Source organism: Euprymna scolopes, chromosome 10 (genome assembly GCF_053919585.1).
Source record: "Euprymna scolopes isolate OS-2025 chromosome 10, ASM5391958v1, whole genome shotgun sequence".
In the NCBI taxonomy this organism is placed as follows: domain Eukaryota; kingdom Metazoa; phylum Mollusca; class Cephalopoda; order Sepiida; family Sepiolidae; genus Euprymna; species Euprymna scolopes.
Genome location: NC_136491.1, coordinates 94,264,880 through 94,280,097, shown reverse-complemented (window position 1 = coordinate 94,280,097; position 15,218 = coordinate 94,264,880). Strand labels below are relative to the sequence as shown.

The 15,218-nt window shown below is 30.6% G+C and overlaps 1 protein-coding gene across 2 annotated transcripts in view; it reads left to right on the top strand.

Moving 5' to 3' along the window:
* Positions 1-15,218, top strand: part of LOC145286145 (chitinase-3-like protein 1) — a 68,219-nt gene that overhangs the window by 39,140 nt on the left and 13,861 nt on the right. For both annotated transcript variants that reach the window (XM_080134874.1, XM_080134873.1), the window contains exons 6-8: positions 5,376-5,499; positions 7,403-7,588; positions 14,710-14,829. In XM_080134874.1, coding sequence (XP_079991000.1) covers positions 5,376-5,499; positions 7,403-7,588; positions 14,710-14,829 — 430 coding nt within the window. The remainder of the gene's footprint in view (positions 1-5,375; positions 5,500-7,402; positions 7,589-14,709; positions 14,830-15,218) is intronic.

Sequence of the window (15,218 nt, the reverse complement as noted above, 5' to 3'; positions counted from 1 at the left end):
ATGTATTTAATTCACACCACATATTTGAAATCTAATTAACTTTTTGATAATTTTAAATCTTTTTGATTCAACATTAACATTTGTTGCATCATCGAGTGGAAAACAATACAGAGATATAAAATACAGAATAGATTTATTCTGTTAAGTACAATAATAGAAGTCCGTGTTGGATAGCAACAACTGGTGAGTTGACATGAGAGGGTGGCATAGTGACTACAGAATTTAAGGAATTGATCATTAGCTTATCTTTAAGCAGTTGATAGAAAAATGCGCAAAAGAAGGGCTCAACCAGTTCAAGAATCATCTCTATGAGTATTGGATTCAATTTTTTTAATAGAAATAAGAGAGAGAGAGAGAGAGAGAGAGAGAGAGAGCGTGTGTGTGTGTGTGTGTGTGTGTGTGTGTGTGTGTGTGTGTGTGTGTGTGTGTATTTACAAATTTATTTTGGTGTTTGAAATAATTCTGACAAGAGTATAATAATGTGGGATTGTGCCATAGTAAAGAAAACATAGTTGCTATAATTGTTACAGAAACATTAACGTTCACAATTTGTATTCATACCTCCATAGCTTCAAATTTTTCTTGTATGCACTCCTGTGCGATCCTTCTAGATTAACAGCATGCTGTCCTGAAATCAAAACTCTTTATTTATACTTTCAAAATTACTAAGTTGAAGCAAACCTGATGGAAGACAAAAGAGGTGTATTTGACTTGATCTTTGTTTTAAATGACTGAACAACAGAGGCAGGCAGCAGAGAAATATTGATAATCACTGTTTAATATTTTGTAAACTTATCTAATCTTTCATATTGACATGTCGTCGCATAGGAAATAATACACAGATATAAAATATGGAATAAATTTATTCTGTTAGGTACAATAATAGAAGTCCATGTCTGGTAACAACAACTCATTATAAATAATAGTGTTTGCATTTCAACTTACAGCGTCAATTGACTCCGACCAATTTTGCTCTCCTTAAATTATATGTGAATCATAATCTTGTGTTTGAGTCACATCACAACGCATATCTACACACTGTGTGTTCTTAAATGAACTATCCTTCTCTCTCACACTCTCTCTTTGTGTCAGGTGATTTTATATCAGTTTCTATTAATTCACACAGTTTAGCAATTTAACCCAGGGCTGGCCATTCATTTCCTGTTATTCTCAACTAACCATTTTATACACTAATGGTTCTACTCACAAAATATCAACCAGTTCAAGAATCATCTCTATATATATCTAAATATCTATAGGTGATATCATGTTTTTTAAAAAATTTTTAATAGAAATAAAAGAGAGAGAGAAAGAGAGAGAGTGTGTGTGTGTGTGTGTGTGTGTGTGTGTGTGTGTGTGTGTGTGTGTGTGTGTGTGTGTGTGTGTGTGCGTGCGTGCGTGTGTGTGTGTACAGATGTATTTTGGTGTTTTAAATAATTCTGAGTATAATGATGTGAGATTGTGCCATAGTAAAAAAAACATAGTTGCCATAATCATTACAGAAACATTAATGTTCACAATTCGTAATCATACATTCATAGCTTCAAATTCTCCTTGTATGCACTCCTGTGCAATCCTTTCAGATTGAGGACTTGTCACCCGGAAATGAAAACTCCTTATTTATACTTTCCAAAGGATTAAGTTGATAAAAAGGATTAAGTTGATAAAAAGGATTAAGTTGATCACTGCTTAATATTTTGTAAACTCATTTAATCTTTCGTATTTTTATGTCGTGTATGATTATACTTTCAAAAAGACAAAGGCGAGACAGAATTGATGGAAGACAGAGTATGTTTCTTTAACTTGATCTTCGTTCCAAATGCTTGGTGAGTAAGACGAAGGAGACAAGAGAGAGAAATCAATAATCACTGTTTAATTATATTTTGTCACCCCATCTCAATTTTCATATCCACATGCTGCATGCTCCCAAACGGACTGTCCTCTTCTTGCTTGCAGTCTCCTTTTGAGCCATGTGATATTAGGAATATTAGGATTTGGCAAAGGAAACTTTCTTTAGAGTAGAGCTGAAACATGTGCCACTTACGTTATTCCTCACATCTTGTAAGTCAATTGAAGCTTTTCACACATCTCTTCTCACTTCTTTGGAAAAAGGGGAAACAATAGATTCATAGAAAGTTCTGTATCAACATCCAGACTTGGCAAGACATACTGAGAGATTGGCTTTCTGAGTCGAACCTTGATAAAAAAAAAATTGTGTGTGGTCTTGTGGTTGAGACCTCTATTCCCAACCTTAATGCCAGCCTATCAGTTGAAGGCCATCATAGATGAAGGATGGATAATAATTTTTCAGTGAGTGCTGAGCCATGCTCAAAAAACTTCCTTGGCCCAGTGATCTCACATGGTCTCAAAGGTTGCTGTGGGGACTTTGTTAGATATCTGCTTGCTGAGCAGTTGGGTTGATCAAGAGTTGATCCATTCTCAGTGGACATGGACGCCAGACCGAGGATATCTCAATAATTCTGAGTACTCTCTGATCTGGTGACTAGTTTGAAAATTGCTACCTGTCAATGGCAGACAATACAGCGCTGACTGAGTGAATACATCTTTTTGTTTCCTACTGTCAACTTCAACAGTTCCAGATGTCAATGAAATGATGGCTTGCATCTAATTCTAAGAAGTTGTTAAATATCTAGGTCGTACGTACCGAGAAATTATTTTGATAAAGACGTACACCTGGTGACAAATTTAAAAACAACAAAATAATTACCAAATGTACCAAAAGGTCATTTGTATAAAAATTATGAATATGACATCATGTGTAATACTTAATGCGTACTGAGAAATCATTTTAACAAAAGCATGCACCTGGCAGCAAAATCAACACAGAATAATTATCAAATGAACCAAAAGGTTTTTGAATAAAAATTATGTACCTGACACGAGGCACCGACATGTGAAGAAACAACAAACTTGATCAATTGTCAAAAAAAAGATAAGTTAAGTCTATGATATTTGAAATACCATTTTCGACAAAAGTTTGCACAGGTGTAATCAAGTCAAACCATTTTGTTCTTCCGCCGCTTTTAAGAAATCACTTGTCATTTGCTACCCAACCACTAGTGTTCAGTTTAAAGTACTTTTCTGTTTAGAATATTAAGCAGTTTCCCTTTGTATTAAGATAAAAAGAGTTCTGTTCTTTGTGTTAAGTTCTTAGGGTGATTTCCCTTGCTTGTTGTTGTGGATTATTGTTGTGGCTCTGGAAGAGTTACTAAGGAAAACACAGACACAGAGATGAGTTAGAAAAGGTAAAATGTATTGAAACAAAAAACAATATAGAAAGAAGAAACCGTTGTAGTAAGCACTGTCAAGATGGCGGACTATGAAAGTACACTGATCTTCTGTGCATGGGTGAGTCCCTGCAATAATTAATGATTAGAAAACAAAGATGGAGGTTTTGATGAACATCCTTGTGTCTATGATTGGAGTTATGTAAAGAGTAAACTAACACAGCAGACACACACTCTCTCTCTCTCTCTCTCTCTCTCTCTCTCTCTCTCTCTCTCTCTCTCTCTCGTTATCTAGTTCCTTTTTAGGTATTTTTCTCATCTGCTCTTTTGAGCACAACTTATTTTTGATTTATTTCATTTTGCAAGTATCTCATCTCTAGGCTCAGATTAAACCTCTCTATTCCTTCATTCAAGCAAAATATTGTGTTCAAAAGTATAAATTCACAAAAATGATATTTTATACATGTTTAAAATGAAAGCTTACATTGATAGGAAAACAGAATGTTTGTGAGTATTTTTGCAATCTTTAACCAAAAAAAAAGCGGGATTCTATAGCTGAGATGTCAATAATTTCAACGCCATGATTTATCGATAGGTCTGAAAAATCGTAATCAAAACTCCCCTATTCAATTAGACACGTTATATCTTATTAAAATACCGTTTGTTTTCATAGTAGAAAAAATGTTCAGTGAGAAAATTTGGGCGTATTTAAAATGAGTAAGTTTATACATTTGCTTCTTATGAGCAGACGACCATATGTGCATGCGTTACTGTCAGAGTGTATATGCTTATGACTGTGTGTATGCGTGTGTGTAAGTTGAGAAACGCTTCCCCAATGTCGACAAAGGTGAATGACAGAAGTTAACTTTCTCATGGAAATTGTTCATGCTGTTTATTGCAGAAAAATCTGACTTTTTATGGATTCAGGATGGATCAAAATGGCAAATTTTATACAGTGTGTAATGATAAATTTGTCGCCCTAAAGAAAGCAAAACTACAGCTTATTTAAAAACTTTTATTGAAAACATCAATTCAGGTAACTTGATTATGTAGTAGAGCTGACATCTATTTAATGTAGCCGCCTTCAGCCTCAATCACCACCTCAATATGATTGTCTGCCAGCGGACATCTGATTACACTAGGAGATCACCATACTCTTCAGCACATCCATGTACGCTTTCAAGCCGACTTTGAAGATGTGAGGTGGCATGATGTGGCCCTCACTTGGAACCACACCAAAGACCATAACCATTGCTGGAAACTTTGTTTTCATCATCCTGGGCACGTTCCTGCTGTTCATGGCAATTCAGCAATGAATTGCCAGTGTGCTGGCAATGGTCCTATTGTCATACCTTCGGTAGAGAGCATGAGTTGTACAGTGGCACATCTCCAATCTCACTCGTTGAATATTGTGTTGCTTTTAGACATGATAGAAGGCTCATATCGCTCTTGGGATTTGTACACAACTGGCCAACTAGTAGATGGTCTGCAACAACAAAAAGAAAACCTGTTTGCATCAAATGGAAATGAAATCATATCATCTTTTCTAGGACGACAATTTTATCGTTCCACCCTGTAAATTCATAGAAATGCATCTGATTGGCTTAGAATGTTTTTTTTTGTTTTTTTTTACATTTACTAATTCAGGTGAGTGCATGCGTCGAGCCAAATGTGCAGAAACAAGTTTAAGTATTTTCATTTTGGACACTGAAGAGTAAACTCAGTGAAAATCAAGCAAACCATCTCACTTAACTTCAGTCAAAGAATTTAGAAAAAAACCCCACCCATGTGAAAACGTCAGCCTGATATACTAAGGATACAATCCCCCAAATCGCTGCGCTATATGCAAATACCGACAGAGAAGTTGCAGCCATAGCAACCTACTTCAGCATTCAAAGGAATAGCTGCGGTTAAGAGAAAGTATCTGGTTTCCTCACCCAAATAGTCAGTTTTCAGTTCCATATATCATCGCACTTAGCACACATGTCTGAGAGATCCTTACCTTGGTCGAAATTAGTAATGCTCTGCTAGTTAGTAATGACAGAAGTCATGTAAATCTTCTCTTTAGCTACTTATTGATTTTGTTTGTTTTATTTTTATGCCTCTCTTGAATTAAATTCCTTACAGGTATCTTGAGTTTATTAATTTAATGTCATATGATTTCCACGGTGCCTGGGAAAAGAACACGGGTCATTCAAGTCCTTTATATCCTCTATCAAGAGAGAAAGGTGAAATCAGAACTTGGAATATGGTAAGTATCCAAAGAGATTTTTATTTTCTATTTTGTCTTGTTTCTTTTTTTCAGGACAGGTAGAGCACTCTTTAGTCTTAGTAAGCAATCACCAAGGGACGGTGTCTTGATAAAAGCACTGGTCCCAATCATTTCACAGGGTTGGTGTCAAGAAGGGCATTCAACCAATATAAATCTTGCCTTAACCAAGAAACTGACTTCCAAAGAAAATCTAATGCATTTAAGTTATGTAGTTTAAATTATGATCAGGCTAATGATAGGTTAGTTTGGAAATAAATTTCTAAAAGCTGTCAGCAAGTAAAATGAATGTATTTTTTTTGTTTTGGTTTTGTTTTTTGTTTTTTTTTCATAACTTCAACCGTATAAAATCACTTGTTTTAACATATACCTTTGTTTTTAGGTCAATATTTGGAATCTTACTTCTATAAATACAGATCCTGGATAGAACCTTAAACTATATCCGATGGTGAAGCCCCAGCTTGTAGGCTTTGGGGAATGTGGAGCCACCCTTTAATTGCCATTGCTCCCAGGTCCACTCTAACTGGGAGTGGTAGTACCTGTTAGGGTCCCAACTATGGGTTAAATAGAAACCGATTTGAATAAAAAACAAACAAATATATTCTATTAAAATATTTTCTTCAAAATCACTGGATTCGGCATTAAATAACCTGAAAAGGGTTGATATGCCGTAAAACAAAAACAACCAACCAACTATAAATACATTTGTAATATTATGATTATTACAAATTTATTATTCCTATCCATAAACTAGTATTCTTAGCAAACTATCCAGAAGTTATATTTCGATTAACTACTATTCCCTATTCTAATTTAATATTTAATTTTTCCTCCACATCAAATCATAGAACATAGTTGTATGCTGTTATTTATTACTCTACAATTAAATACATTATGTGAGATATATTATTTATCACTCTACAATTAAATACTACATTATGTGAGATATATTATTTATCACTCTACAATTAAATACTACATTATGTGAGATATATTATTTATCACTCTACAATTAAATACATTATGTGAGATATATTATCATACTTACCTTCATGGTTCATTTAAAATATTAATAATTTAGGTATTTAAATTTTATGATTTGAAAGTGTTAATTTTTTTTGTTTGCAAACAAAGAATACAGTTTAATAAATATATTTCCTTAACCCATGAGTTTTCGAGGTTTATTCCTCTCCTCAGAGGAAAAATATTAGCAAATGTTGTTATTGGTTTGCACCTTATTTGCTAAAAGCAATAAACATAGAAAATTAAAAGTTTTTAAAGTTTATAAATTATTTTAGCTACATAGAATAAGGGAAATTAGATATTGAGGAAGAAAAAAGGATATTGAACTTCAAATTCAAAATGCATGCAAAATCCTGAAATGGAAGGGGGAAAAAGTATAATATATATATATATATATATATATATATATAGATAGATAGATAGATAGATAGATAGATAGATAGATAGATAGATAGATATGTAAGAAAGAGAGAAAAAAGGGAAGAAGAAAGAAGATAAAAAGACAGAGTAAGAGAAATATATATTATATTTCTCTCATTTTGTCTTTTGGACCCTCTCTCTCTCTCTCTCTCTCTCTCTCTCTCTCTCTCTCTCTCTCTCTCTCTCTCTCTCTCTCTCTCTCTACATGCAGGGAGAGAAAGAGAGAGGTAAAAGGACAAACAAACAAAAGAAATTGACTTCAGTAACACTTATGAGATTTACGAAGTTCAATTACAATAATCAAAATACGGATTTAAATTTATTTCAGCAACTATAGAGCTTTTTCTTTTTATGCAAGGATAAACAATCTTCTAAATGGCATATATATATATATATATATATATATATATATATTTTTTTTTTTTTTTTTTCAAATCACTAGGCATTTTCCGCAATTTACTGGAACAGAATCGGGGTCCCTAAATCAAAGATTAATGTTGGACTACCTTTCTATGGCCGGACTTTTACACTTGTTGATCCTTCAAAGAATTTCTTGGGCGCTCCAGCGAAAGGTCCCGGACAGAATGGAACTGTTACCAGAATTGGTGGATTCTTGGCTTATTTTGAGGTAAGATAATAGCACTTCAATTTCTTGCAGCTTTTTTTATTTCTTTTTTATCACCAACTATGTTTAGAGTAACCAAATCCCAGATCATTTAACCCAAGGAATTTGTTGTCAAGATGTTTGGCCGCAAAATTGAATCTCTTAGAACTTTCTGAGAGGATCAAATACAATGTTTCAAAGTGCAAAGATTATTTCTTTGTTAAAATTCTCCTATTCCTCTGTTTTATCTTTTTTTTTTCACTCCATCCCTCTTACAAAGGAATATTGCATCTATTGTGAGACCGAAACTTATCTGCATCATGAGCTATTACAGTACTATATTACGATGTAAGATAACCCTCTCAGTGAGCAGTATCATAGTACGTAGAATCAACAGGAGTACTAGTAGTACGCAGTGCATACAACTGGCCATATTAGTCACCACCAGATAGTAATATCTGCTTACCCTTTATCCTATCCACGTAACATTTTATAAAGATATCATTCTTACACCAAATCTGTGGTTCGTGTTTTCCTTCTGTGGTCCTCTCGTTTGAAAATTAATTTCAAAGGAGTTTTAAAGTTGTGTTCTGCCCCCGCCTACAATTTTTGGGTTCACCTTCAATAATCCTGAAAATACACACGTCCGTTCGCATAACACACCTTCTTTGAACTCGCCGGTCGCTCTTATGCCATATTTTTTATGCATCTTGCATAATCTAGTTCGCATAGAGTTTGCGTTACTCAAATGTGATCGTCAAATACAAAAGCGACGTCACCATTTTAGCTTTCTCTTTTATTTTTATTTTTTCCTTAAGCGAATGGACACGATACCAACGCTAGTCAGGTAAGCAACGATTTCCCCTACAGGTCCCAACCTTGGGTCTATATAAGTGAACACAGTAGATATGATAAATGCACTCACGCCGAAACCGCAATGCCTGGTCAATAGCGACAGAAAAATTTCATTGCGAATTTCGTCCTCACCACATTCGTAGCGACAGAGAACCCGTTTGTATCACAGCAAATTTTTGAACGAGAAATTAAGCCAACATTAGTACTTACATACAAAATAATATGCCGGTTACCAGCATCAGTGACGAACTAGCGATTCGATACCTTTGGAATATTTAAGATTATTTAAAGTCTGTCCAAATAATATAACAATATTATTTAACTATAACTATATTATTTAAAGTCTGTCCAAATAATATAAGAAATTTATTTAACTATAACTATATTATTTAAAGTCTGTCCAAATTATATAACAATATTATTTAACTATAACTATATTATTTAAAGTCTGTCCAAATAATATAAGAATATTATTTAACTATAACTATATTATTTAAAGTCTGTCCAAATTATATAACAATATTATTTAACTATAACTATATTATTTAAAGTCTGTCCAAATAATATAAGAATATTATTTAACTATAACTATATTATTTAAAGTCTGTCCAAATTATATAACAATATTATTTAACTATAACTATATTATTTAAAGTCTGTCCAAATAATATAACAATATTATTTAACTATAACTATATTATTTAAATTCTGTCCAAATTATATAACAATATTATTTAACTATAACTATATTATTTAAAGTCTGTCCAAATAATATAACAATATTATTTAACTATAACTATATTATTTAAAGTCTGTCCAAATAATATAACAATATTATTTAACTATAACTATATTATTTAAAGTCTGTCCAAATAATATAACAATATTATTTAACTATAACTATATTATTTAAAGTCTGTCCAAATTATATAACAATATTATTTAACTATAACTATATTATTTAAAGTCTGTCCAAATAATATAAGAATATTATTTAACTATAACTATATTATTTAAAGTCTGTCCAAATTATATAACAATATTATTTAACTATAACTATATTATTTAAAGTCTGTCCAAATAATATAAGAATATTATTTAACTATAACTATATTATTTAAAGTCTGTCCAAATTATATAACAATATTATTTAACTATAACTATATTATTTAAAGTCTGTCCAAATAATATAAGAATATTATTTAACTATAACTATATTATTTAAAGTCTGTCCAAATTATATAACAATATTATTTAACTATAACTATATTATTTAAAGTCTGTCCAAATAATATAACAATATTATTTAACTATAACTATATTATTTAAATTCTGTCCAAATTATATAACAATATTATTTAACTATAACTATATTATTTAAAGTCTGTCCAAATAATATAAGAATATTATTTAACTATAACTATATTATTTAAAGTCTGTCCAAATTATATAACAATATTATTTAACTATAACTATATTATTTAAAGTCTGTCCAAATAATATAACAATATTATTTAACTATAACTATATTATTTAAAGTCTGTCCAAATAATATAACAATATTATTTAACTATAACTATATTATTTAAAGTCTGTCCAAATAATATAAGAATATTATTTAACTATAACTATATTATTTAAAGTCTGTCCAAATTATATAACAATATTATTTAACTATAACTATATTATTTAAAGTCTGTCCAAATAATATAACAATATTATTTAACTATAACTATATTATTTAAAGTCTGTCCAAATAATATAAGAAATTTATTTAACTATAACTATATTATTTAAAGTCTGTCCAAATAATATAAGAATATTATTTAACTATAACTATATTATTTAAAGTCTGTCCAAATTATATAACAATATTATTTAACTATAACTATATTATTTAAAGTCTGTCCAAATAATATAAGAATATTATTTAACTATAACTATATTATTTAAAGTCTGTCCAAATTATATAACAATATTATTTAACTATAACTATATTATTTAAAGTCTGTCCAAATAATATAACAATATTATTTAACTATAACTATATTATTTAAAGTCTGTCCAAATAATATAAGAATATTATTTAACTATAACTATATTATTTAAAGTCTGTCCAAATTATATAACAATATTATTTAACTATAACTATATTATTTAAAGTCTGTCCAAATAATATAACAATATTATTTAACTATAACTATATTATTTAAAGTCTGTCCAAATAATATAACAATATTATTTAACTATAACTATATTATTTAAAGTCTGTCCAAATAATATAACAATATTATTTAACTATAACTATATTATTTAAAGTCTGTCCAAATAATATAACAATATTATTTAACTATAACTATATTATTTAAAGTCTGTCCAAATAATATAAGAATATTATTTAACTATAACTATATTATTTAAAGTCCGTCCAAATTATATAACAATATTATTTAACTATAACTATATTATTTAAAGTCTGTCCAAATAATATAAGAATATTATTTAACTATAACTATATTATTTAAAGTCTGTCCAAATAATATAACAATATTATTTAACTATAACTATATTATTTAAAGTCTGGCCAAATAATATAATAATATTATTTAACTATAACTATATTATTTAAAGTCTGTCCAAATAATATAACAATATTATTTAACTATAACTATATTATTTAAAGTCTGTCCAAATAATATAATAATATTATTTAACTATAACTATATTATTTAAAGTCTGTCCAAATAATATAACAGTCAAAGTATCAAGAACGATTGCTTACACAAGAAAAACAGTCTGTTCACAAAACAAACTGACACGCGAGTCGAAGTTGAATTTCCAAAAACTCGTCCATAAAATAATTCTCCCCTCAAATTTACCGAGGCGAGTTCTTTTCTTTTTTTCTTTTTCTTTTTTAAAAAAGGCAAGTTCTCATGCAAAAGAAAAATTTTTTTAGTATTTTTCAATGCTTACTTGCAAACACTTAGGCAAAAAAAAAAAAAAAAATGTTGGGCGCCCACCAAGAAATAATTTTCCTATTTCTTTTTTTATTTCTGGCTGAAATTTTTTTGCTAACAAATAAAAAAAAAAATACAATAAGTGTGAAGAAAATGAAAACGACTACATTAAAGTTAACGGAACAACGGTATCTCAAAATAGCCGAACATAATAGCTAATATAGTAAAGGACATGAATAGTTCAGTTTGACTATTTGTCTGTCCATTTCATTTTTTTTTTTTTTTTTTTTTTTGCAAAAGAACAAGAAAAAAATAACTGTATAAATTTTCTGGTGTACTTTTGATTTGGTATGTGGGTCTCAAAACAACGGTAATTGCTGTCATTTTTTCTGTGTCTTGTTCATCTCCTTATTCTACATATTATAAAACCGTTGCCATATTTTTTCCTATCTAAATATGTAGGATTTTCAAAATAAATATTCGTAAAATGCTCAAGGTACACATAGAAAAATTCGAAGAAAGGCAAAAAATTTCGAAGAAAGGCAACTGCTCCATCAACAAAAAATCAGATGCAAAAATTGGAAGAAAAGTAGCAACTCCGCCATTAAAAATCAGAGGAAATACAGCAACAATTGTTTATGGAGTTACATAAACAACAATTAGAATTCCAACAATTTACACTTCAGAAAACTGAATTACAGCAAAACAACTTGAAGAATTACTTGTAAACTCATTAAATGGCTCTAACGACTCTGAAAAAAATACGATTTTTTCCCCAGAGAACAATCTACAACTGGATTGAAACATTTGAATATGTATCAGAGAACGACAAAACATTTGAGACCTTTTACAGCACTATGCAGATATTTTCAACATAGACTGTGAACAATGGCTCAGTGAAAAAAAAAACTGGGAATTATCGAACATAGTAGGTTCGTGAACTTCATATTATCCAACAAAATCACAGACTTAGATTTTTCAAAAAGTACTAAGCTCTTATCAGAATTATTTATATCGATTCTTTGCTTTAAAAAAAAAGCTAAAGTAATTACGTGTTTACTTTTTAAATATCCCATTTTGCTGTTTCGGATTATTTTACTAAAGTAAGTAAAGCTTCATTATTTTTCAAAACTGTTTTTGTTTCTTTGTTTTTCGATATTTCGTCGGTATTATTTAGTAAAAGCCAACAAACGACTATCCGAAAAAATAAATATACAAGAAATAAATATTAGCATAGTCAATAAAAGTTCAGTTCATGTTTTTTTTTTTGTTTTGAAATAGTTTTTAATGCTCTTTACTTGAAATAATTTCAGCGAACCGAACTTAAAACGAAATTTGAGGCGATAACTATTTAAATGAATTTTTATATAAACTACACATGCCATAATCGAATATTCCTCAAGCACAAAATAATGGAAAACATTAAAATATGTTTATAAATATTCCTTACGTTGACGGAACTCTCTTAAATTGTTAACAGAGAATGCTCAGGTGCCCCTCCTTCAAATTGAAAACGGGGCTCTCCATTTCAAAGTCGCTGCCATTTTGATTTTTTTAAAACTGGTTCGTGAATTAAAAACAAATTTTTTTTTTTACAAACTACTTAAAAATACAAACCAATGAACTTTTCTACCATAAAAGTAACTTTTATTGACTATGGTAACATTTATTTCGTGTATATTTATATTATTATATATATAACATTTTCTCTTTGTAAGGAAACATCATTTTGTTGGTCACTCTTGGCTACGAATGGAAACAAAGTTGATATAAAAAATATATTTTCGCGAAAATTATCTTTACTTTCATCATATTTTGCTTAGGGTAAAATTTTTGAGTATCAAAACCTATCTCTTTACAACCCCCTCCTTTTCATAACCTATCATACTTTCATCAATTACAGTCCATTTTCTGTAGGCTGTTTTTGAACCCAGTCAACGACGGGTACTTCTGCTAGTAATATATATAATATATATAACATATATATAATATATATAACATATAATATATATAATGTATAATATATATAATATATGTATATAATATATATAATATAAATATAATATATATAATATAAATATAATATATATATACATAAATACATAATATATATATATAGTATGTATATATGTAATATATAGAATATATGTGTGGGGGGGTATTCTACAAGAGCCATCTGCGGCCATAATTTGAATGATAAATTCACTAATATCGACCTTTTTAACACCTGTAAACTTGCTGGGATATAAAGGTTTTAACAATCCTAGTTTCTCAGGGCTGACCATATTGTTAGAATGGATGAGGGAAGAATGCTAAAAACTCTAGTTAGTTGGCTTGTCATTATAGAAATATAGCCTGACTCTGGATGAGGTGCAAAGAAAAATTGAAAGATGCTCTCTCATCAATCGGTATCCTTCACCAAAACTTCGAACACTGAGCACAAGAAAGGAAAAGGTGGATAGCGACTTGTGACAATAGACCGAATAGTTTCGCGAGGACTTTTCTGAACACGAGAACATGAGAGATGTTAGGGAGAAACGAAAAGCTAGAGAAAATGGTCCAAATTTAACTTCAGATTATTCACACACTTGGCTAAGATGTGCACTTTGGTGCCTGACTGGAGAGTCTATCACATATTAATACTAGCCTGGCTGCCTGGCGTTGCTCGGGTGTTTGGAGGTGTGTATTAAGCCAAAAAAAAAAGTGGTGGTAGGCAGGTAGGGTCGAACCCGTACTGCAAAGGAGGAAAAGAACGTGAAAAAAAAACCTAACGTCTTTGCTGTTGCGCCTATCACCTACCGGAAGTGACGTATGTTTAAATTAAGACTAGGCAATCGAAAAGATGCGATGACTTTCGGAAATATCGGCGAAAAAAGTGATCCCCTCCCTGTAGAAAAGTACCCAGTTGAGGATGAAGTAATTAATGGTTTTGGTCAATTTTTCGATATTTGTCGTCCGAAAGGTCAAGCTTCAAAATGATATCAATTTCGTGAAAATCTGTCGCCGCTATCGAAAGTGTTTGCAAGGCATACGAACATACATACATACAGCATATATACATACTCATACATACATACATTTTAACAGACAGATGAGATTTATATTATAGATTATTTTCAATATCCATATACATATGTTTGATCTTCAACAAGAGTAATCAATAGACAATAGTTCCATTGGTTGCATGATTCGAACACTGGACCACAGTCACCATTGATTGTCAAGATCCAATATTTTAACCAATACAGTTTGTGTGACAGCCATATACAAAGTATAGAGAAAAATAAATCCTCTTTGTCATTAACAACCTAATATATATATTCTGTCTTCCAGGCTTGTGAGATGCAGAAAAAGGGAGGTAAGCGGCACTTTATTGATGATCAGAAAGCTCCATATATGGTTCTGGGTGACCAGTGGTTGGGTTATGAAGATAAAGAAAGCCTTACTATCAAGGTAAGTTACATCAAGAAAAAAACATAACTTCTGAAAATTAAAAGCCACTTACTCTATTTCCAACTAGAATTACATCTGACAACAACAAAAAAAAAAACATAAAATAACTTCAATGACTTTCTACCACATAAAAATCATATTTATATATTATTTTGACACAAGGTCAGGTATAGTTTTGAGAAGCATGCACACTAATTTAATCGCATTCTTATCTAAAAGAATGCCTGAGTAGTCCCATCAGCATTCCCTAGTAGGGGCGCCCCAGGCGATTAGCGATAAACTAACTCCTTCTTTGAGAGAAGGTAATGCATGAGTGGACCACCTAGGACTACCTAGGGCTGAACAGAACAATGCATCAACATGACAGCAAGAAAGCCGAACTGATTTGT